Source organism: Schistocerca nitens, chromosome 11 (assembly GCF_023898315.1).
Source record: "Schistocerca nitens isolate TAMUIC-IGC-003100 chromosome 11, iqSchNite1.1, whole genome shotgun sequence".
NCBI classification, from domain to species: Eukaryota; Metazoa; Arthropoda; class Insecta; order Orthoptera; family Acrididae; genus Schistocerca; species Schistocerca nitens.
Window position 1 is genome coordinate 212,424,990 of NC_064624.1, and position 24,741 is coordinate 212,449,730.

The 24,741-nt window shown below is 46.8% G+C and overlaps 1 protein-coding gene across 1 annotated transcript in view; it reads left to right on the forward strand.

Annotated features, from left to right (window-relative positions):
* Positions 1–24,274, forward strand: part of LOC126212797 (uncharacterized) — a 67,838-nt gene extending 43,564 nt beyond the window's left edge. The window contains exons 4-6 of the mRNA XM_049940198.1: positions 3,868–3,888; positions 10,262–10,735; positions 23,500–24,274. Coding sequence (XP_049796155.1) covers positions 3,868–3,888; positions 10,262–10,735; positions 23,500–24,274 — 1,270 coding nt within the window. The remainder of the gene's footprint in view (positions 1–3,867; positions 3,889–10,261; positions 10,736–23,499) is intronic.
* The last annotated feature ends 467 nt before the right edge of the window (positions 24,275–24,741 follow it).

Below are 24,741 nucleotides of genomic sequence, written 5' to 3' on the forward strand. Positions count from 1 at the left end.
CCGTGAATTCATTGTCCCAGGAAGGGGAAACTTTATTGACACATTCCTGGGGTCAGATACATCACATGATCACACTGACAGACCAACAGGCACATAGACACAGGCAACAGAGCATGCACAATGTCGGCACTAGTACAGTGTATATCCACCTTTCGCAGCAATGCAGGCTGCTATTCTCCCATGGAGATGATCGTAGAGATGCTGGATGTAGTCCTGTGGAACGGCTTGCCATGCCATTTCCACCTGGCGCCTCAGTTGGACCAGCGTTCGTGCTGGACGTGCAGACCGCGTGAGACGACGCTTCATCCAGTCCCAAACATGCTCAATGGGGGACGGATCCGGAGATCTTGCTGGCCAGGGTAGTTGACTTACACCTTCTAGAGCACGTTGGGTGGCACGGGATACATGCGGACGTGCATTGTCCTGTTGGAACAGCAAGTTCCCTTGCCGGTCTAGGAATGGTAGAACGATGGGTTCGATGACGGTTTGGATGTACCGTGCACTATTCAGTGTCCCCTCGATGATCACCAGTGGTGTACGGCCAGTGTAGGAGATCGCTCCCCACACCATGATGCCGGGTGTTGGCCCTGTGTGCCTCGGTCGTATGCAGTCCTGATTGTGGCGCTCACCTGCACGGCGCCAAACACGCATACGACCATCATTGGCACCAAGGCAGAAGCGACTCTCATCGCTGAAGACGACACGTCTCCATTCGTCCCTCCATTCACGCCTGTCGCGACACCACTGGAGGCGGGCTGCACGATGTTGGGGCCTGAGCGGAAGACGGCCTAACGGTGTGCGGGACCGTAGCCCAGCTTCATGGAGACGGTTGCGAATGGTCCTCGCCGATACCCCAGGAGCAACAGTGTCCCTAATTTGCTGGGAAGTGGCGGTGCGGTCCCCTACGGCACTGCGTAGGATCCTACGGTCTTGGCGTGCATCCGTGCGTCGCTGCGGTCCGGTCCCAGGTCGACGGGCACGTGCACCTTCCGCCGACCACTGGCGACAACATCGATGTACTGTGGAGACCTCACGCCCCACGTGTTGAGCAATTCGGCGGTACGACCACCCGGCCTCCCGCATGCCCACTATACGCCCTCGCTCAAAGTCCGTCAACTGCACATACGGTTCACGTCCACGCTGTCGCGGCATGCTACCAGTGTTAAAGACTGCGATGGAGCTCCGTATGCCACGGCAAACTGGCTGACACTGACGGCGGCGGTGCACAAATGCTGCGCAGCTAGCGCCATTCGACGGCCAACACCGCGGTTCCTGGTGTGTCCGCTGTGCCGTGCGTGTGATCATTGCTTGTACAGCCCTTTCGCAGTGTCCGTAGCAAGTATGGTGGGTCTGACACACCGGTGTCAATGTTTTCTTTTTTCCATTTCCAGGAGTGTATTTTCTCGATGCCCCGCTACCTACGGAGGGGCGATCGTCGTAATAAAATAAGACAACTCTAAGCTCGGACAGAAAGATTCGAGTGTTCCTTCGTCCTGCGCCATTTGAGAACGGAACCGTAGAGTGGCACTTCGAAGCTTCTGCCAGCGACTCGAGTGTGAATTCCAGAGCACTCGTGTAGGTCCGCAGAGAGGATCCCGTGCAGCATTCTGCAGTATATAATTGGATGCCGGTAACGACGTACGTCAGGTGGGGCACCCACCGGAGTCACGTGACACGTGGCGTGGCGAGACGCTCGCAGTGCGGGGCGGAGCCGCGCGTGCCGGACTGAGACGCGCTGCACCCTTCACAGAATCGTTTCTGTCCGTGTTCGAATACCGGTACGTTCTGCCGCCAGAAGTTACTGACGGACAACTACGGAGCAGTTTGGAATAAATAATAAAATATAGTTGTCGAGTGTTTTCTCTAACGGTTAGAGATCTGATTATTCACCACAAATTTCGAGAATAACTGTGCACACCTTACTACAAATGAACGTGTCCGTAAATCGCTGTCAGCAAATGCACTGAAGTAATATTTTCAAACTGGTGAATGTAACGAATGCTTCTGACAATTTCTGCACGACACGGGTGCGTGTGACCGCTCCTCCACCAAACAGTGGCTCCCTTTTCACGTAGGTACGCGTGACCGGTAGCCTTCGGCCACTGACGGTGTCAGATACGCTGCGGAAAGGCACGGTCGACTTCCGAAGTCCCGGAAACTGGCGAAGTGTGAGGAGAACAGTTTACTCTGTCCGAAAGTCGAAGACAGCGGTACTCCCTGAGATTCCCTCGTCGAAAGACGTAGCGGTACGCTCGCGGTGTACGTGATGCCGTAGGCTGTCTCCTTACGTACGTACGTACAGTGATTTGTGCTCGTATCGAAGTAATCCTGAGTCGGAGAAGTTTTGAGATGTCCGCGGCGACAGGGACAGACGGTGCTCGCACGACAAAAGGTCGGCAAAAGTAATGGACAGATAGTGTCGTTCTCTACGGGAGGTGGCGAAATTTGCGGCCGTCTCATTCGGTACCGAAAAAATCGAGAGGAGGTCGGACACTCGAGCCGGCCACGTGACGGGACCTCCCGTTCTGATCCTCTGCCCGAGATACGTAGCGTCGTGTCGTGTCAGTCACGTACTCGGACAGAAAAGTGTGCACGTGCTCTGCCGTGTCGCTTCTCACGGTAGATATGTTATCCTTGCTGCACTTGAAGTGCGTGTTACTGGCATTCCCAAGCTTCCGGTGGCTCGGTGTTACTTCCAAGACTGTAAGTTTCTATTCCAAAGTAGTTGTATTTTCACTCCTCCGTTGACTTCTTCCAGTTGAAGCCTGTGACTCCCGTCTTTTCTTTCTCCTAGCCACTGTGTGGATTGCCTCTCGATGCCCGTTTCCGTTTTAGAGCATTTCTCCTTCCCACGACATCCTGAATGCCTGTAATTGCTCTCGTGTCTTCTCTTCTTTTCCAGTCTTTCTTAGTGAGACCTAGGTGCATAATTTCTGTAGTTATCTGAGCTGTTCAGAATTTTCTTTTCCAAAACTCATTAAAAATCAGAGTTCCACAGATTAGTACAGGAAGAACGCATTGTTTGAAAATGCCCCTCTGTGACTCTCTCATTATTAACAATTTAAAAACTGTCGGGAGTTCTTCTCTGAGTCCTCCGGCCTAGCCCGGTTTCGAAGAAAATTTTGGGTTTCTATTCGCCTTCGATATCAGTTAACTGACAGAGATAAACGTACTTGTCAACTTTTTTTAGCCCGGCGTTCGGCAAACTCAATTAGAGGGATCTGTCTATAGACAGTATGACAGTTGAAATTTCTCCTGTGAGCCAAAATATTTGAACTTAAGCTACGTAAGTAGATATGTTGTCATAACTTAATTAGGTTACTACCAAGTTATTCGTTGCTAAAAAAGAAAAGCCCTCAATCTGATTGAGATAAGTTCACTGAGGTCGACCCCTTCCAACTCTCCCGGTATACTTGTTTTGTCTATCTCCTTTCATTTGTCCTCTCTGTAAATCCACTTAATAAATTTTAAGTAAAGTTAAAAAAAGTTGTACTTAAACTATAGAATGTTCGATGAATCTCAATATAGTGTGTAATTCGTTGAAAATATTAAATTATAAAGTGTCTGTAAAATTACATTGTGACAAAGACTGGCAGTGAGTAATGAGAGGAAAACCTCGCATCTCCTCGGAAAGTCGGGTAAGTCAAGTTAGTAAGTTGTCTTTAATTTTAGGCACGATTCTAGGTTGTTGCAGACAGTACAAGTTCTCAATTTACTTTTCGTATGGTACACGTTTGAAAGTGATAATTTGCACAAATATGTAGATGTAAATACAGAAAGAGCAGCAAAATCTAGTTTTTTTAGCTAATTAGATGAGTCAGGAATACTATTCGAGGTATTAAAAATCCACATATCTTCCTTCTCCAGGTCTTTCAAAGGAAACCACAGGTACTGTGAATTAAATTTACATTTGTTTTTTTCCCAATGTGTTGTATCAGTACAAAGACCTCAGATTTCAAGGTCTACAGATCTCTTTGTTGTTGTTGTTGTTGTTGAATCATACTGTGTAGGCTTTCACGGCCGGTGTTGTCTTCAGTTGAAACTTCCTGAGAGGCCGTGGTCGACGTATAAAATTTCCACCTAACGTTTCGTCTCCATCTGTGGGAGACATCTTCTGAGGCCGTCCGGCTACTGCCACTGAGGCTCCAGCTACTCTCGCGTTTACAGAGCACACAGAGGGCTCCACCATTCGTCACGCCATGCCGACAGTATGCCTGTCTTTGGAAGGTGTCGTCATTCTGCTGGCGCAACGTCGACATCCGTATTTTGTCCAACTTTCAAACTTCCTGTTTTCTATTAAAATTACTATGGTGTTTGCAAATCTCTATTGCTTCTCTTTACATGCGTGCACGATAATGGGACGTTCGTGCTAGAACGCCTGTGGATGTCGACATTGGCGCCAGCAGAATGACAGTCGATTACTCTTAATAGAGAATGACGACGCCTTCCAAAGATAGGCATACTGTCGGCATCACGTGACGAATGGTGGGTGCGCTCTGTAAATGCGAGAGTACCTGCAGCCTCAGTGGCAGTAGCCGGACGACCTCAGAAGGTGTCTCCCGCAGATGGAGACGAAACGTTAGGTGGAAATTTTATACGTCGACCACGGCCCTTCAGCCCGGAAGTTTCAATTGAAGAATTCTTTTGGGGTTGCAATAGGAGGCTCGCATCACTTTGCTGTCTCTGAATTCGTATTTATAGGTATTGCTTTGACATAGCAAATATCAGTGTGGAAATTATTTTCTCGAGGATATGTCAACAGGTTAGAAAGTGAATAAAAGTTTCTATTTCAAAATTTTGTACAAAAAGAGAGAATTTGTTTTCTAATGAAATAAATTTTTCTAACAAGGAAAAAAATACATTTCCTTTCTCCCTCAGTTTAGAGGAGACGTAATGTCCACAGTGAGTTAAAATGTCCGGATGCACTGAGTGTTTGTTAGTTCCGCATAGTGAACACCCTTCTCGAGGAGAATTGCTTTAATTTCTCGGTAACCGACTCACCTCGTTGGGTGGCGGAAGATGTACGTACTCACTCCCTGTCTCACCTAAGAATTTGTTAAACTGGTGAAGATTGAGAGCTTTAGTTAAAATGGAGTTCATAATCGCAATCACCAATTGCCTAACTTCGCAAATTTCTTTTAGAATTTTCTGCATACAAAGCGCTTCTTGGCGAACGATGTAAGTACCTCGCGATCGGAATATCGTATTTTTCGATGCACTGCTATTCAGTGTATGTGCTGTAACTTTTCCGTGTGTTTGCTTTGTGAGGGGCAATCGTGCTGGACATTCTGCTTCAGAACCTGCAGAAGACATAAACTGTGCAAAAAGTGAAATGTGCCGCATCGTTTATGTCACAACACCCACTGACGGCTTTTGATAAACCTGAAGTCCGTTTAAGATCTGCAACATCTCGGTTGGTCATATTTTAAGACATCTTGACTGTTGTTGCACTGCTTTAGCAGACAGTGATAACTCTTTAATGTTGTTTAGATTATCTGTATTATTCTTATAATCCCAAAATAGCTCTTCAGAAGCGCGTATTAGACATCTGTATACAGTTTTCCTATCTCAGTGATCGCCGGACTAACCACGAGACTTGCAATATTGGCACTCTTAGAAGATTGCGTTCTGTAATTAAATACAGAATTTGATTTTTCTTGACCCTGCTGAAGTTCTTCAGTTGCTTTCTTCCTCACAGTACTGATACCCTGTTAATACATCTCCCAAATTTTATTTCTTGTTTTGGGCTAATTTTTCCTGACAAATGAGGCAGCTCAGAAGACCATTTAAGTTTTGAATAATGACGAGCCTCGGTCAGTTCAATTTTTAAAGTCGAGCTTTTCATTTTCCATTTATCTCCGCTTCAGCTCTGTTGCCGTATCAAAAGTAAGTAACCTGTCGACACAAAATAACCGTACCACCACCGGGGCTCGAGTGGCAGAGGGTGGGTGCGCGGGGGAAGGTTTCGCGACGGGGACGATTGCGCGTGCCGAGAGAGGAGGTGCCGGCCTGCAATCCTGGCTCGTGATTTATTACTTTCCTCGACCGAATCTTCTTTCGGAACAAAGTGAGTAATTAGTGAAACAGTTCCCCACGTAATGATGTTTCACCGAGAATCCGTAATGAAATCGAGCAAAATTACAGGGTGTTTGGAAAGTTGTTGTGCTCTCGACTAGAGAATGTAAATGTAGATTACATTGGAACTTCAAAAGAAATTGGCAGAACTGTTTTTTTCATAGATATGTGATATCCTTTTACTCATTCTTAGATTACGGTGCTTTCATCTGAGGGACACAGTTCTCTCGTCTGACACATGTTCGACAATGCAGTAAATACACAGATTTAGTGCAGGGGGCATTTGCTCAAAAATTCCTAAGAACAGCTGGACCTCACAGTAATGCGGTTTATCGACAAAATTTTGAGAGACGGACTCAGTGTTAAAAGCCAAACAAATGGGAATACTCCCCCTCCCCAAACTAAATGAAGAGAAGTTGTCGGCTATTTCCGATTGTACAGCCGATACCAGCTAAATCTCTGCACCGTCGGTTACGAGAAAAGATATCGGGCTCGCAACTGCACGTAAAGTGCCGAGGCAAACGTAAATTGAAAGATGCGGATCGTGAAAAACAAATCTGTTACTACAATCGGTTTGTATCTCTTGTCGATAGGAATGCAATGTTCTCGGTGTCACCTACTGTGCAGATGCAGCCCTGCTCAATCTCTCGGGTCACTTTAAGCCACAAAATACACAGTTACTGTCAGTGGAGAAGTGTTGTTGCACTATCAAAACACTGGAGTGGTTGTAGCAATATCCGTATGATGCATTGTCGGACATTAATTTTTTTGAACAAATGGTGAACGGTGATATTTGTTCAGACTTTTTACTTTTGGGAGCAGCAATCACCCAGTGCACTTTTTGATTCAGTACCTGAAACAACTTTATATATGAGAAGTGTGTCACGATCAGAACAATGGAACATGTTCAGATTCGTATAGCCACCTGTAACTCCACACAGAGTTTCTGAACACCCTGTGTAATGTATACGTAGCCGCAAAACTGAATCTTTAAATGACATTTCCACTGGATCCATAGAAATTGTGTATATAACTTCGTAGAAATTGTGTATATAACTTCGTGAGGTACTGCCTGCTAATTGAGCACAAATATTTATACTTTAAATATGACCAGTGACAAACCTCCGGATAAGTATTTGTGACTATAAGTAATTTTAGCGTACTGGAATATTCGTTTCGTCTCCGGTAGTCCTCTCCGTAGATGCCAGGGTGTAAATCTGCCTTCGTGACGTGAGCATAATTTATGGGCACTGGGTTTTCTAAAAATTTCCACAAACTATAAAAATACCTGCCTCTGCAGCTCGTATGCGTATAAATGCAAAATATAAAATATTGATATTCTTCTTAATTACAAATCGTCTTTTGCACGTAATATTATCATCAGTTCAAGTAATATTGCTATATGCTCATCAAATGGTTTTTTTACGAACTGAACAGATTTTGACAATACGTGAAATTATTATATCTTTTTACAGTACTTTTTGTGAGCTTGTAATTAAAATACGAATTACTTAAGTTTCTGTTACTCTGGTTTTATGTGGAATAAATTACCAACTTAACACCTAATAATGATTGTCTTGGATTCCACGGTTTTCTGTACAAAATAGTATAAGACTATAATATCTTTAAAAATATACTTGATACTAACAAATGGTTTTCAGCATGTAATAAGATAAATAGTAAAGTTTCTTTTCTCATCCATATACATCAGTGTCTGCACCCTTAGTGGCACTGAATTCCATCCCTCTCGGTGCACAATTCTAGACCTCCACGGTGACACGTTCAGATGCGTTTTGGACGCGTACCTTCACGTCCTATAGGTCTGTAACCTCGGTTCGGTACAACAGATGCTTTAAAAACCCTACAGGAAGAAATCTAGTGGTGTGAGGTCGGGGAATCGTGGCGGCCGCGGTATCGGACTGTCTCGTCCGATCCACGTATCTGGAAACTTACGGTTTGGAAATTGACAGGCATTTAGCGACCAGTGGGTGGGTGTGTCCCGTCCTGCCGGAATATGACATCGGGTTGCAGGTGTTCCGGTCGTGGCGCGGCAAACTCTCGTGACTTGTCCAGGTAAACACTGCCACTGACGGCAGACAAGATAAAATAGACCGGTGCTGCAGTTGTGCAGCAGCCCGCACCAAATGTTGACCACAGGCCCGTCTCTTCCCATTTCACTTGTAATGCGAGGATGCTAGGAAGCCCACGTACAAACGTTACGACTATTCAGTTTGACGGAGACACGAAACGTTGCCTCGTCGGAGAAACGACTCTTTTTTTTTTTTTTTTTTTTTTTCTGTAAAGGCACTGTTTGCGTCAGTCTCGCCTAGCACGTCCCCTGCAAACTGTTCGTGCCGAGGTTCGTCCGTAGGCTTTAATGCCGGAAGCAGCTGCACCTCGTAGGGACACAGTCGTAGCCTCTTCTGTGAGGCACTGTTTACTGTCGAACATCTCATTTCTGACACACCGGCTGCCGTACGCACCGATTTTGTCAAACTCCTCGCCGACGCCCATTTGTACCTCGTCCGCGTCGGCATCCGAAATGGACCGACGACACACCTCCTTTTTATGGAAAACACCACCTGTTTCTGCAACCGACATATGCCGAGCTCGAATAGTCAGTAAGGGCAGCGGTCGCCCCTGATTTCCGATGTGTACCTTTTTTTCACAGAGAGCTTCTTAAAATAAAATAGTTAATAAATGATGATATGTAGGTTTCGTGATGACACGAGAGAATAGGTGCAGCACAGAAATGAGAAAAAGAATTGCAAAAGCTAAACATTATTTTTTTTTTTAAAAAAAAAAAAAGAGCTCAATGTTCAGTGAACGAGTCTTTTAGGGATTTAACTGATATACGGAAAGGAAAGAACCTAGGGGTATATCAACAAAGGAGGCAAAAGATACATCGTAAGTAACAGATATGAAATTCGTCAGAAAGTGAAGAGTGTGGCGGAAAGAAGGAAAGAGTGGTCGCAGACTTTGCGAGTCGACTGGCTGAGATTTCTCTGCTTGTCGGAAGATGCTTCACGTTTACGTGGTGTATCCTGCTTTATCACTTTTTGTTCTTTTGCCCCAATTCCCAGAAAAAAAGGTAATTTCTTACAGTATTGTACCGCAGTGCATCATTGTACATTTTCTACACTGGCATTTCTGTCCTGCTCGTGACTGCTATCTGAGTCATGGTGTTCTTAGTTTTGTGTGGTAACTCTCTGACTTGCATTTACAATATTTTCTCTAGTGATCATATAAAATCACCAAATACTGCGCGCGCGCGTGTGTGTGTGTGTGTGTGTGTGTGTGTGTGTGTGTGTGTGTGTGTGTGTGTGTGTGTGTGTGTGTGTGTGTGTGTGTGTGGGCTTGTACCTTTTTATTGAGTCTGTTATTAAGTACTATTTTATACCATGACTATTAGTGTCATTTTAATGAATGTTTATTAGTTTTGAAGCTCCCTCATCCGTACAACAATTTTTTCAGCCGAAACTACAGCAACAGACCTCATAATTCTTAGGGGTCGTCACTCGTTAAGTTTGTTTCCACAGTAAACATTGCAACACGTGTTTAAGAGCACACAGTGTCACAGCCTATCGTTTCTAGAGTCGTGTGATTTCTTGGTGCCGCGCTTCATCCGATTCGCCACTTTCTGCTCAGCTGTGCGCACTTCCTCACCTCTGTTTAGCACTGACACTCGGCACCCTCCATATATTCTGACATCTGTCTTTCTCTGCCAGTTTTGCCCTCTACAGTTCCTCAGATGTTATCCCCCGATAACTCTATACACGTCCCTGTGTCGTGTCAGTTCTTCTGATCACTGTTTTCCATCTATTCCTTTCCTCACCATTTCAGATGACATCTTTCCTTGTCATTAAAAATAATTTCTGTCATTCATCTTTAACACCTCGTCTCAGATGCTCCAGTTCTCTTATTCTGCACTTTTCTCACAGTTTGCGATTTATTTCTACATAGTTCAGTGCTCGAGACATACATTCTCAGAAATTTCTTTCTCAGATCAAGACTAACATTTGGTAGTATAGATCTTTTTTTTTTGTAAGGAACACGTCTTTTCCTTATGCCACTACCTTACTTATATCCCTCTCACTGTGTACGTCACACGCCTCCGTGCTCGTGACGTGACACAAATTTTCAACTTTCCCTCTCCGATGTCTACGTGCCCCGTCCCGGTTCGCAGACGCACGATGGCCCAGGCCATTGCCGCCGCCGCTGCCGCGGCGGCCACCGCCGCCCCCGCCACCCCCCCCACGGTGGACAGCCTGCCGGCCGAGGTGCTGCTGGAGGTGTTCTCCTACCTGCCCCTGGCGGACGTGGCGCGCGCCGCCACCGTCTGTGAGCGCTGGCGCGACCTGCTGGCACGCCACACGGCCGTGTGGCGCCACAAGGAGTACTTCACGCGCAAGAAGTCGAGCCGGGACGAGGTGGCGTCCATCGCGAGCAACATGCCACAGCTGCACTGCGTGCACGTGCTGCGGGACAACGAGTTCGGCGTGCACATCGCGTGGCCCGAGGCGGCCATCAGCCTCTGCTGCGACGCCCCCGCGCCGCCCTTCGTGCGACCACCGCCACGCCGCGTGCCCGGCCCCTACACGGTCGAGTTCAACACACGGCGCCTCGTGGTGTGCAGTGCCACCTTCCAGCACTGCCTCAAGTAAGTGCCGCAGCCCGAGAGGGAGGGAGCGGGGGCGGCGGGGCCGTTCGAATCCCCCCCCGCACCCGGTGTGACATCGACGTTCCGTCACTTTGCTCGGGTCCGGTACTAGGTGGCACGGGTCGGGTGTGTAGTGGTTAATAAAAAAGAAAAAAAAGAAGAAAAGAAAAGGTTGAAAATGTGGGAAGAAATTCTGAATAAAAATGGGGGTTTTAAACTCGTTAATGACCGTGAAAAAGGGAAAGAATGAAATGCAAGTCGGATTTCGTATTACAGAAAAGTTATCGGACTTTGTGATTCGGAAAAGCTATTGTTGGGGTGGTCCTTGTGGCGTTTCTGAGCAAAAGTCAAACCAATTTCCACTACAAAAATTATTTGAAAGAGAACAGAGAATAACAAAATGTGAGTAACAGGGGGAAATGACGTGGATAAGAGTTCATTCTTTACCACGTTAACACGTCTTCTCTCGTATGGTGGCCAGGTCTTGTTCTCCAAAAATTTCCCGTTTCATTTCTGCATGAAAAGTCGTAGCTGCCCCGAAATTTTGCAATCGTTCAGGGATCACTAATTTATACGAATCAAAACCATCTCGGTACTGAATGCAATTTATTTTACGTTGCTACTTCCATCCTCTGAATTTCATATTAACTTCCACAATACGTCTGCACATCAGTGAGTTTTTTCGTCTTAATCCGACCACGACTAGCTAATAAGTAAGTTGAGCTTCTGCTCTCAAAGACAAAAGCGGGTAGAAAAACAAAAAGAGTTACAATTCTAGTACCTTCATTTTCTTATATATTTTCTCTGCCGTCGAGCGCTCGAACAGCTGCGACGGTATAATTTATATCCGAGGGAACGAGTGTAGCGCGGCGAAATTCAAAGTTCCGCTACAGGTGGCCCCACCTCTGACGGGCTCTGCAGCTGGCACCCCCGTCCGAACAAACCTCTGCTCCGTCTGCATCATTATCGAAAATTATCTGTATCCCTAGATAAAAGCCAATCCCACCTCCCGTTCCCCAAATAGTGCGTCAGCCCCGGAATCGCTGCCTCCCCGTCGAATTAAACGTAAAAATTTCCCTGTCTGCGCACCACGTCTCGTGTCGGAAGTACTCAGATTTCCAGTTTCCGGCACGCCCTGATCCCTCACCCGACCGGTGCTACGGGAAGAAATCTCCGTGAGGCGGGCACCCCCGATCCACGGCTCCTCCGTTCGCGGGACGCCGCTACCGTTCGGTGTCGACCACCGGCACTGCGTCTCGCGAGTATATTTTGAAACGTCCGTGCGCTTCTCCACCCGCTTCCGCTCGGGGCGACGGTCCTCGGAGCACGCGCCGGCGCTCTCTCTCGCAGAGTTATTTCTGTCGTCGCCCCACCTCGGAGGCACACTCCGTTCCTCGAGACGACTGACCTGGTGCCGAATATTTGACAGAAACCGCAAGAAAGTTGTGCCGGCCCGCGTATTAAACCGTCGAATTGTTTCGTCTGTCTGTGAGCGTCATTTGTCCAAAAGAGAGGCAGACTCGGTTTTACGCGTGACACGTCCAAAGTAATAAGTAACACCGAACGTCCTATTCCCGTCTCGGAGCACGACTACACACGAACACCCGTCCTACCCCAGTAACCTCGTCGACCCGGACACTGCCCTACCCTACCTCCCCATCTGCACGTCCCCAACACCACAAATGGCTTCTGGTGATAAGTTACAGTGTTACGTGGCTTTATGCTTAATTACAGACTTACTATTTTATCAGTCGATTTGTTTTCACCACGTAACGTCCGCATTCTACGACCTCCTTCGTTGCTGAGCAATGTCTCACTTTTCGTTCCGACGTTGCAACTCTTCCTTTCCTATATCTTTACTACTTTTTATCTATATCGACGATGAACTATTGGTTTTGCCGTTTAACAACTTCTTAATAACTGTGGAAGTATTGCAGCCATTGTGTCCCACCTGTACGTTTTACACAAATCTTTCGAGACTCGATCGATCTGTTTACAAAGGGAAAGCAGAATATCTCTTCCTCTGACGTCGACCTGGGAAGCTGGACGCCCTCGCGGCCCGGGCTCTTCCGCGGCTCGCGGTAGTTGCGGCATTCGTTTTATTCCTCGCCCACTTGCCATTACGTCGAACTTTCGTGGCGGTTGTCGGGCGACATCTTCCACGTTATCTGCGACGTAAATAAACTTTCTGCCCACAGTATTTCTGAAAACCCGAGAACGTAATAATAGTAACTGTTCTTACAATTATTTGTATAAGTCTCAGTCGATTTAATGAGGGGTGGGACAGGCCTGAGCCTCGAGACACCACAAAAGCATCGATGTTGTCGGCATCTCCAGCCCGAAGACTGGTTCGACGGAGCTCTCCGTGCTACTCTGTCGTGTGCGAGCCTCTTTCTCTTCGAATAGCAACTGGAATCGACATCCTTCCAAATCTACTTAATGTATTCATCTCTCGGTCTCCCTCTACAATTTTTACCTCGCCCACTTCCCTCCGACACTAAATTGGCGATCCCGTCGTGTCTCGGAATGTCTCCTATCGCATTATCGAACTTTATTTGTCCGATAAAATGTGAGGGGGGACCAGAAGCTGAGGTCACTAGATCAATGTTTGTGTAGTACCTGTTACGGGGAAGTTACCAGTAGGCAGTATTTCTGATACGTGCAGTTGGCAGCTGCGCCGAGTTTGTCAGCCGGAACCTACAGAAGTAGTCACGGGCAAACACAAATACCGATTCGTAAGGAAAACCGGTCCCGCAAAGAAATTTGCTCGGTCGTTCAGTTTTTGTAGGCGAAACGTGTAAGTGGAGCTGAAATTCACTGACGGCCTGTAGAAGTTTACAGAGAGACTGTAATGTCTCATCGGCACGTCACGCGACAGTGTCGGCGGGACGGTCACTCGAGCGGAAAGCGAGGAGGCCGGTGACTCACTCCGGACGAGGAGGCGGTGTACCGTGCGACAGTGTGGCCGAGCACACGAGGGTGGGATTTTTTACTGGTAGCCGGTACTGGCGGTACAGAGTAAAATGTACAGTTTCACTGCAGGCGTTGTAACCCAAGTTTCTCACCGTCCCTCGTACACACACACACACACACACACACACACACACACACACACACACACACACACACACACACACACACACACAAATGTGTCAAACAGTGCTCAGAAGAGATTGCATAGCACCTTTTCACCTTATCCTTTGTTTTCTTTTCTTTCTAAGTATGAAATAATGTTACGGAACTGTATTTTTTCTCCTAAAGTAGTGTGAGTTTTTCACTGTTAAGAAGAGGTTTTAAATGAAAACTGTTGCGTCTATTTATGTTCCTATTTACGATACGAGTCTACTTTCCCTTTGTCCGGCCATTGTGAAACCTAATTATTTCCCACTTCTGTACACTCGGTCTCTCTCGTGGAACGACATTAGTACAGAAAGCATCCTCCGAGCCGCCTCGCGTGACTTACCCGACGTGTCACAGAACGGAGAAGACGGCGGGGTGCAGCTTACGATGACGCGGTGGCGCAGACTCCGCCACTGTAATGTGAGCGGGTACACCCGGCGGGGCGACAGGGCCGGTGTCGGCTCCCTCCCCTTGAGCAGCCCCGGCACTGGTGACTGTCGTCCTTAACTGACGTTTCGTTATCGAACTTTCTGCTCGTATCGGTTAAGTTAATAGTTTACACACTGCTGTTTACAATTTTGTAGTTACAGAAGTTTAATTTTAGTCCGTTTACTGCTGTAGTAACTATTACCGTATGTCTACCTAGGAGATAATAGACGTTACTGTGGGGAAAAAAAAAAATTACAGCTAAACATCATTGTGCAACAAAGCTAGATTTTAACAACAGTGAAATAAGATAGATTGCCATCCACAACATAGCAGAGCCATTGAGCAGCAGGTAGCCACATCTCTCTCTCTCTCTCTCTCTCTCTCTCTCTCTCTCTCTCACACACACACACACACACACACACACACACACACACATTTATACATGCAAAACTCTCACACATGGGGCTACTGCCATTGAATTTTTGCAGTTGCTAGTTTTGTACGACTTTAGTATTCGGAAAACAATTAGTTGATGAGCTATTTTGATTTGTCTCAGTTGTGTAATGGCTGTGGACCAATTTGACTTCCATTCATGTAGTAGTGACACTTTGCATCTATCAAAATCTTCACTAATTGAGATTTGGGATGAAAGAAATTGCCGTTTCAAATTGTGTCAATGGTCTTCCTTAAACATATAATCTTTCGTGACTAATTTTTATCTTCTCTCATTATCAAAGTATTTAAGCTTAACCGTTTCATGGTTTTTACTCATTTTTTAGAATTTATTAAGGTACCTCGGCTGTTACAGTGTCTTATTTCGGCCAGAATTACAAATATGCCTTCTAATAATTTTTAACTTAGACCATTTTGTAAAAAAAAAAAAAAAAAAAAATTGGTATGCATACGTCCCACTGATCATTCATTTCTGGAACCGATTTTCCTCACAATGAAGTAGTTACTACAAATTAGTGTAAAATTTATGAACAATGCTTATTTGCACCAGAATTTAACATAAATGTATTGGAAACGGTATACCCAATGGGAGGCCCTAGCCACACGACATTTCCATTTCCTTGGAAATTAAATGTAACTCATTTTTGCCAATATGCAAACATGTGGTATACTTTATTATTTCCAACAAAACATACATTTTGCTACTTAGTGAATATTACTTAAATTGCGTGAAATTTTGGAAAGCAAGGTAAAATACAAAGTGGCACATTACAGGGTGAACAAACATATTTTCTTCGTTTTTCAGTGTCTTTTGTGCTGCAAAACCTACACCGCGTCCCGGTCTTCTGCTCCTCAGGAATACGAGACCCGACATTCGTAAGCCTTACTTCCTGTGGCACTGCAGTGACACCTCTTTTGCTAAAACAGAAAACAGGTGACGGGCCCTTCTTCATTCTCGATTAAAATCCGTTTATCAACTGCCTCGCTCGTCTCATTCGAAATGACAGCCGGTTTGCGTTTTGTCTCGACAGTCGAAATAGTACACGAGAGTTGACGGTGGCTAAGTGAACAAAAAAATAAAATAGACGGTGCCGCCGTTTTACTGATCGCCTGCCGACCGTACACCTTTCTCGTAGCTGGTCAAAACGATCTACTCCACCCGTAGTGCTGTTATAAACGTGTACTACTTCAGGACATGAAATGCTGATTGTGGATCCGTCTTTCAATTTTCTTTTGATGAATACAACATCTTTAGGATTATGTGCAGTTGAAAGGAGACAGACTGCTTTGCTATCTCCCCACTCAGCAGCAGCAACACCAAATTTGACAGCAAATGTAAACTCTCCGCGGTTTAGACTCGGTAACTTACTCGCCAAAAATGGAGGTAGGCATTTTCTGTTTACTCTGACGGTACCACAGCTATAAAGCCCCTGTTTTCTCAGTTCCTTCATTAGTCTAAATGTTGATAAGAAATTATCAAAAACCACAGTTCTATTTAAATTAAAAAATGGTTTACAGAGTTCCACACTACTCTTCCACACATTTGGCAATCTTTGAATTCCCCTCTACTGGCAGCAGATTTACCTGTGTAGACACCAAAATTTGAAATAAAACCTGTGTTTGCATCAGCAAGGCACCAAATTTTGTAACCTCTTTTTACAGGTTTCATGGGCATGTACTGTTTCAGGCTTGTTCTTCCTTTGAATGTAACCATTGACTCATCAACTGCAAGTGAAGTAGAAGAGTGATATACTTTCAGACTTTTTTTTTTTTTTTTTTTTTTTTTTTTGGGGGGCGGGGGGGGGGGGGGGGCTGCGATAAGTGGTCTCATTTTGTACAACTTGTCATAACCGGGATCATTTGTTGCTGGCTGAAACAAATTATCATTGCAGTGAAGGTTCTCTATTATTTTCTTACGAGCAAGTGTCATAACATTCGATGCTGCATTTACATTTAGATGTGGGTCTGAGCTCCAGTAACTGGCTGCTGCTTCAGCTAATTGATGAATACCCATTACTGTGATCCTACCTAGAAAAGCTTTTAGTTCCTGAACTGTGAGTTCCCACCACTGTGCGCTATTCTTCTGTTTGGCATACAAATTTGTTTGAAAGCAGATCCGTTGCATCATCGAATCGTCGAATAATTTTTCAAAATACGCAAGTTCGTTGTCTGCCAAAGCAAAGTTTACTGTCGGTTTTGGGTCGAACACTGAGGGTAGATTTAGTTCTTCAAAGTGAGTTACATCACCGTCCCAGTGAGAATCTGTAAATTCACCAGTTTCGTCGTCTCGCTCAAAATTCACTCCACTTTCACTCGCAACACTGGTGTTTTCATCTATCGACAAATCTAGTTGCACGTCGTTGTCGACAATCTGTTCCGTATAATTGTGTGTCCGTGTTTCTAACGGTGTGCTTGGAGTAGACAAATGATCGCGAGATGAAAAACCCTCCTCTAGATCGTCATCATCACCAGCTTCGATGTCCGTTTCTTCTGGATTATCTGGCAGTGAAAATAAAAAATCCAGGATCTCGCTGTCTCGCAGCTTCTGAATAAAGTAACAGTAACGTGTCTTAGTTCTAAACCACATACCGTACTTTTACTAGCACAAAATGTTACAGAAAAAAGCTGTTTCTCTTAAATATAAGTCCTACAACATCCTAACATAAAGGAACTGTAGGGTCACACGATGGTTACTGGGACACACGTGTGTGCCACTAATTGTAACTGAGCTAAAAAAATATTTTAGAAGTAAAATATGTTTTAGAAAGAGTAGTTGTCATTTGTAAATATCTAAGAAATTGAAAATAGAAAAAATACTTACTTTGGACATTTTTAGTAGTCAGAATACGCCGAAAACTGTCTCGAGACAGAAGAAATTGAAGTTTTGGTGCGGAAACTCGCGCGACAACGCACTGCGACAGTCACAGCCTTCCACAGACTGAGAATTTCAGTGCCGCGATTTTTCTTTCAGAGTTCAGAAGAGCTGCGAACAGATGGCAGGACTGAGCAGAAATGTGCAACTCGCTTCCCAGTGTTTTAAATAAGGCCCAAAATTAGTGGGACATACGTGTCCCGGCAACCACGAAAGGGTCAAAACCTGGAAGGGCGATCCTTACCTTCCACCTCGTCATCACACCAGAGCCTCCATTCGGACAGATATTCTTTCAACTCGGGGAACAGGAGGTAGTCACCGTGTGCCGAGTCTGGACTGTACGACATTCTGACCGAAGACTCGGCGGAGACCGACAGTTCGGTGGGCGACTCGTGGAGAACACTTGCACTTTCCTTTGCCATTCCACTTGTCTCGTTCTGAGTCTCCTCAGCAGCAGTCGGTGTTCATTGTTGTCCCAGCAGGCAGAGAGTCGGCCAGTGGTGCCCCCTCCGTGTCGCAAACAAAAAAAAACCGACCGACCGAGGTAGCGCGCGGGACTCGCATTCGGGGAGCCGACTGTTCGAACCTGTATCCGGCCGTCCGATATTAGGTTTCCCACGATTTTCCAGAATCACTTTAAGTAAAAGCGGGTACGGTTCCCGTGAGAAGGCGACGCGGATTTCCTCGTCCGCTGCCCTCGCCCGGTCCGAGCTCGCGTTCGGTCCCCGACGAGACGTCGAACACTGATCTCCTCCTCGTCGTTCGGGTGTCTGGGATCCGCACCGGGTCGGATCGAGGAAGACGTAGGAGCAGTTCGGAGGTGGACTGCCGGATTTGTGTCCGGCAAGTTCGAGCGTCGCAGAGCCACTCCGTGAACTCGAACGGGAATCTCCGGAGGGAAGACGGCGCTCTTTCCGCGAGGCACTACTGCACAAATTCGGAAGAGTGGTTTCGAGGTCGACCGCAGAACGATTCCTCCGTTCGAGGACCACGGAGACGACACGCGGGAAGTTAGGGCCGATACGGAGGCTTACGGGAGGCTGTTTTTCCCTCGCTCTATTTTCGAGGAAGTGGCACGAGGTACCCGAGTCCCGCACCGTGCACCGTACACTGTACGGTGGTTTCCAGAGTAGAGACTGTCTGTACACTTTCGTCAATTTTTCACAAATCTCGACGAGTTTAAAGCTTTTTGCATTTGAAAATCAAATAACTGCAGGAACTTTGCACTCGGCAGCAACATTCGGCGGGAGCTCCATTTCGAATGCGTGCCGGGCAGAGACACAGCGCCCGAGTCGAGGACGGACGTGCGCGCGTATTCGGGACCGGAGGCGGCGCCGCTCGTGTCAGTGTGGTCGACGACCGTGTTAACGGTTCTCCTGTGTCCCCAAGAAATAGGTGGGATTTCCTGAGCCGTCAAGTTACAGAACAGAGTAATTTCTAAATAATTCTCGTTACGAAACAATTTAAAAAAAAAAAATCAAACTGAGAAATCGTCTAGAAACTTCTTGTACAAGTTTTTTTTTTTTTACCGAATTACTCGACTGCCGTAATAGACAAATATGCGACCGCTGCAGAATCCTGAGAAATGGCAATCGGGGTTAGGAATGTCGGCATTATTTTCACGCGAGGTGTCGCAATACGACCCGTATTAACCGGTGTCGCCCACTTCCGGACACGCAGAGGTCGTCACTCTCGCTGCGCGGTACTGGAGGAAGAGCAGAGTATCTCAAAACTCTGGAGTCGACTCGGCGCTGGAGCGGGAAGCGTCTGCAGTAGTGCCACTGAGCCTCGACCGGCAGAGTGGGCCGCGGCGAAGCCTTCCAAATCGGTGAACAATCCGAGAGACGTTGTGAGTCTGTTAGCTGCTGCCCAGCTGTTTCCAGTCGCTTTACTGCTCGGGAAACGGGGCAAAAGCACTCGGACATTCCGGAACATTTGTTTATTCCATTACATTACACGGTAGCTTGTTGCCGGTAATTTAAATACGGGCTTCATTTATTCTCGCAGAAATTATACGGTGTACTTCGGTGCCGACTGCAGATAAGTCTCTTGGGGGAAGGATCTCGGAAAAGTAAATTCTGTCGCTACGGGAGCTGCAGGTAACAAACTGTTTGGACCGTTGCCTCAGACACAGAATTGAAGACAATTCGAGCCACACTGCTGAGAATTTTTGGAGCACCAGTATAAAGGGCGTGGCACTCTCTGAGAGGTAAGCCCCAGGTGGAGTACTCTGTGGGCCACTTTAATGCACAGACTGGGGGGGGGGGGGGTTCGACATTCTCGCACGGTTGTGGCGACACGCCACGCCTCCCTCGGTCCTGAGCCGTATCCGGCCTGTCCCAGTGATTTCCAGTGTCTTCCTCGGCCCTTTTCTCGGAGTGAACCGATCCGAAAGGCGCGGCACCAAAATAAATATGGCGACAACTGTCAGTAAACTAAATGCTACAGTTTGGACAAACCTCTCAGTATTGAAGAAAATGTGTCTGTTGTCGTACGCCGGAAACTTCGGTAGTAAAAAGAATTAACTTCGCGTGCCCGTACGAGAAATTAAATGGTGGATGGAATTTCGGCAGGCAAGTTATGCACACCTGAACATCACATCGAAATCACTGCAACTGAACAGATTTATCTCGACAGGTACGAGATAATATCAAACTACTGTAGAACCCGTAAAAAGAAATGGGATTAGCTACGTACACGAAAAGCGTAATTTAGTGCCGGGCCCTTCGGGTCGTCAAATGTCGTGTCGGACGACGTACCGAGTGCCGCGTCACGGGACCCGGTCGGAGGATGCGCGGCCTCGTGGTACTGACAGTGTGCACACCACTGGCAGGGAGTGTCTTCGGCACTGGAGGGCAGCTGGAAACGACTCCAGTAAGGTCGTGCCGGTTTAACTGGAAAGTCGTCATCCGTCAGTTAGTACAGATGGACTCCGTGTGGAGTTATTCGAGTCCAGCTTCGGATTATTTTTCGCAGTAAAATTACGGACGAGGGTCGGAAGACGTAGTGCGACAGCTGGTGACAATTTGTTTGTAGACCGAACAACCTGGAGTCCGTTATACGTAAAACCGATAGCCGCGGTTTATCTGACGGTGGTCAAATGTTAACAATAAAATTTACTGGCAGGCTAGGTCAGATTACGAAAGAAAAGTACCGTATCGCAAAATCGTAAATGGTGACTCGATAGCAGAGTCGGGAGAGAAATTGTGGGAAAAATAACGGAGAAATGTATAAAACACCCTATGTTGGAAAATTTAACTCTTTCATAAACTCATTCTTTTAAAAATTTGAGTCTTGTTTTCCCCTAAAACAAATACAGGCAAAATTGAAGAGGAGCGAGGGTGAGGGGGTGGTTGACTACTGGGACTGAAATATCCTGTGTTAGGAAGAGCGATCTGTACGTAATTCAGACAATGAGCAGTAGTGAAGGTCTGAAACTCTTTTATCACCAGATCTGTTGCAGCTCTCCGCACTACTCTGCTGTGTGCAAGACTCTTTGTTCTTTACACTGCTACAACGCAATACCTTCAGAAAAGACTTCCCAACACTTAAATCTATGTTAAGTATTAATGATACAATTATAATAGAGGGAAACATTCCACGTAGGAAAAATATATCTAAAAACAAAGATGATGTGACTTACCAAATGAAAGTGCCGGCAGGTCGACAGACACACAAAATTCGAGCTTTCGCAACCAACGGTTGCCTCGTCCGGAAAGAGGGAAGGAGAGGGAAAGACGAAAGGATGTGGGTTTTAAGGGAGAGGGTAAGGAGTCATTCCAATCCCGGGAGCGGAAAGACTTACCTTATGGGGAAAAAAGGACAGGTATACACTCGCGCACACACACACATCCATACAGACACGAGCAGACATTTTCAGTTAAGACAGTTAAGTATTAATGAATTTCACTTATTTAGAAACACTTTTCTTGTCATTGCCAGTCTCCATTTCACATCATCTCTACTTTAGCCATTGTCAGTTATTTTGTTGTGCAAATAGCAGAACTCGTCTCATACCTTAGGTGTCTGGTTTCCTAATCTAACTCCCTTGGCATCACTTTGTTTAATTCGACTACATTCTGTTATCCCCATTCCCCTTTTGTCAATATTTGCTTTATAACCTCTTTTTGAAACTCTGTTCGGCTGTTCTTCTGAGCCCTTTGTTCCATCAGTATTGCAATGTCACCGGTAAAACCTCAAAACCTTTATTTCTTCTTCCCGAACTTTAATTCCCTATGCAAATTCTTCCTGACCAGTGAACTGTTCGATAACGTCGGCAACAGCCTACGACCCTGTCTCACTCCCTTTTCGACTGCAGCTTACGTACGGTGCCCTCGACACTCGACGACTGCCGTACGCACTGACAGACGTCAGTAATTCAAAGGGAATGTGCCCTATTCCGAGGACATTTTACCCACTTGAGCCCTTCAGTGCTCTGTCGAACCCTTCTTGCAGTATAGTAGCCCGCCTCATCCCTGCCCGCTTCATCTTCTCTACCTGTAGTATGTCCCTAAACTTCCCTTCCCGTATAAAGACACTGTGTGTGTTCGTGGCACGTTTCAGGTTTGTATTCTTTGCTCGGTAGTGGCTCGCCATCTGAGCTCTCGGTAACCGTACTGCCGCTTCTCGTTCGTCAAAAACCCTGTCGAATTTTCCTGTGGGTGGTCTCTTCTTGTCTCCTTCTACTGCCTTTCATTTGTCCTCTAGCCATTCCAGAGTACTTGCTTTGCACTTATTGTCACTAAAAAAGCAAAACTAAAGTAGTATGCTCAAAAAAGAAAAAGAAGAAACAACCTGAACACTAGGACAAAAACTATTTGCGATGTTATTAAACAAACAATGAACAAAACTTCCAGACCAAAAGAAACTAACCCCCATAAAATAGCTGTGGTAGTAACGGTACTGGGAAATCGTTGTCCTCCAAATTCTGTGATTACTTCCTCACAGTGGCCGCAAACACTGCATCCAGCAGTAAACAACCAGACGTACACGCATCTCATTTTCCCCTGCAGATATTTCGAGCACCGTCAACAGACACGAATTTCAAAAATGCAACTCCAGACACTGACCTTGCCGTAACTAAATAAATGACGGATAAAAATGGTATTTCGAACACTTACACTTATTTAGCTTTTATCCTAAGTTTGCAGTTAATTATTAGATGAGGATAACTAGTCAGTACCACGAAGCTCTCACCCGTAGAATGTCGTGGCTCACTGTAATTAAATTAGGGTTGACAAAATAATTTGGTCATCACTCACATCTGCTTCTCTGTCGGCCATTTAATTCTCTTTGTATCGTAAATTAAACTTCTGTTGCGAAAGAAACATTTACCGGGCTCGTTCCGGACAAAAACACGAATCAAAAATTCGACAGCTCGCACCGACTTCCGACCTGTTCTGCAGTAACACGCAGTGTACAAAAATCCACATACTGGGACACGGAATCCTTATCGATATGAGTGACATTTCATCTGAGGAGATACACACAATTAACATCTCATTTTAGGGAAGCATCTGTTTTATCAATTTTATCTTTTTGAATGACTGTGAAACAATAAGCATTATATTAGTGACATATTATGAGAACGATATTATTAATAACACGAATTGCAGTATTAATTATTGTGTACTATTTATTATGCCTGTGATCCTGTCAGAAATCCGACGGAGTATTAAAATTATCATTATTGTAAGTCATTTAGTGTGCTCGTATACTTTGTGAAAATCTAAGCACGTGTCGAGTGGTTCCGTGACGGACCCTTCGGGAACTTCGGAACTCGAGTAACTGATAAGTAGCAATTTCGCCAGGTGCGTCAGTGGCTCTGACGGGATATTAGAGTCCCGTGCGGCGTTACGACTAAAGTCGAGACACGTCCGTAATCCCGCAGGTGGGTGCGGGGCGAGACGCTGGAGGCGCTGCGCGTGGCCGACCAGTGCGAGGGCGCGGGCACGCACCCGGCCAGCCCGTTCTACTACTACCGCGACTTCAGCGCCGGCAGGCACTGCTACGGCCCCATCTGCAGCTTCCGGGGGCCGGAGCCCCTGTTCTGCGCGCTCTGCGCCTACAGCCACCACTACAACTGCGCCGGCAGGGCGTGCCCGCTCGGCGGCCCGGTCGAGGTGGCGGACGGCGTCGAACTGTGGTGCCACCCGGGGCCGGGGCGCCCCACCGCCGGCGGCGGCGGGCGGCGGGGGCGCGCGGCGGAGGGCGCGTCGCGCGGCGTCACGTCGCTGGAGGCGGAGCTGGAGGACGCGCTGCGCCGCCCGCTGACGGTGCGCTGCCCGGCGCTGGAGGAGGTGACGGTATCGGGAATCGGGCTGGCGCCCACCGAGCTGCGTCTGCTGTGCGTGGTGGCGCAGCTGCGCGTGCTGCGCGTCGAGTCGGCCTGCCTGCGCGGGCTCTTCTTCCTGCGACACTGCCGCGACACTCTGGAGGAGCTGACGGTCACGGACGCCACGTGGCTGCCGCCGGAGAGCTTCAGGGACCTGCGGCAGCTCCGCGTGCTCAAGCTGCTGCGCGTCTCCAAGTTCCGCGCGCCGCGCGTGGCGATCGCCAAGTACACGCGGCACCTCCGCGGGCTGCGGTGCGTCCTGCAGAAGCCGCTGGAGGAGGCCGCCACGGCGACGCTGCCCGCCGAAGAGGAGGAGATCGGCCTCGAGTAGTGGCGCGCGTCTGTCCGCAGCGGTGCGGGTACGACCCGGTTACCGTAGACGTCTCTCTTTTGCGACCTGTCTGTAACTTCAGTAGTCGTCTCTGTCGGGTGTCGAATGCTCAGAGTTCCTCAGTTTTGAGTTTAATGTTACTTACCCAGTATCTTACTCCAGAAACTGGAATACATTTATTTCTTACGGTGTGCTGTTATTGTCTTCGGTCTGGAGGTCACTAGCCTGTCCCGTGTGAGAGACCGTGGTTCCGCCCTTTTGTTATTCGACTCAACCGTCTGATCTGCAACATTCTTCTGTGGCACCGTCTTTCGTAAGCTTATATTCTCTCTGTCTGTATTATTTACTGTCGCCGTTCCACTTCAGTACGAGGCTACAGTTTGGACAAATACCTTCAGAAAAACCTCCTTATTACTTTATCTCACAGGTTAACTGTCACAGTTTGTACTATAATTCCCTCGGCAGTG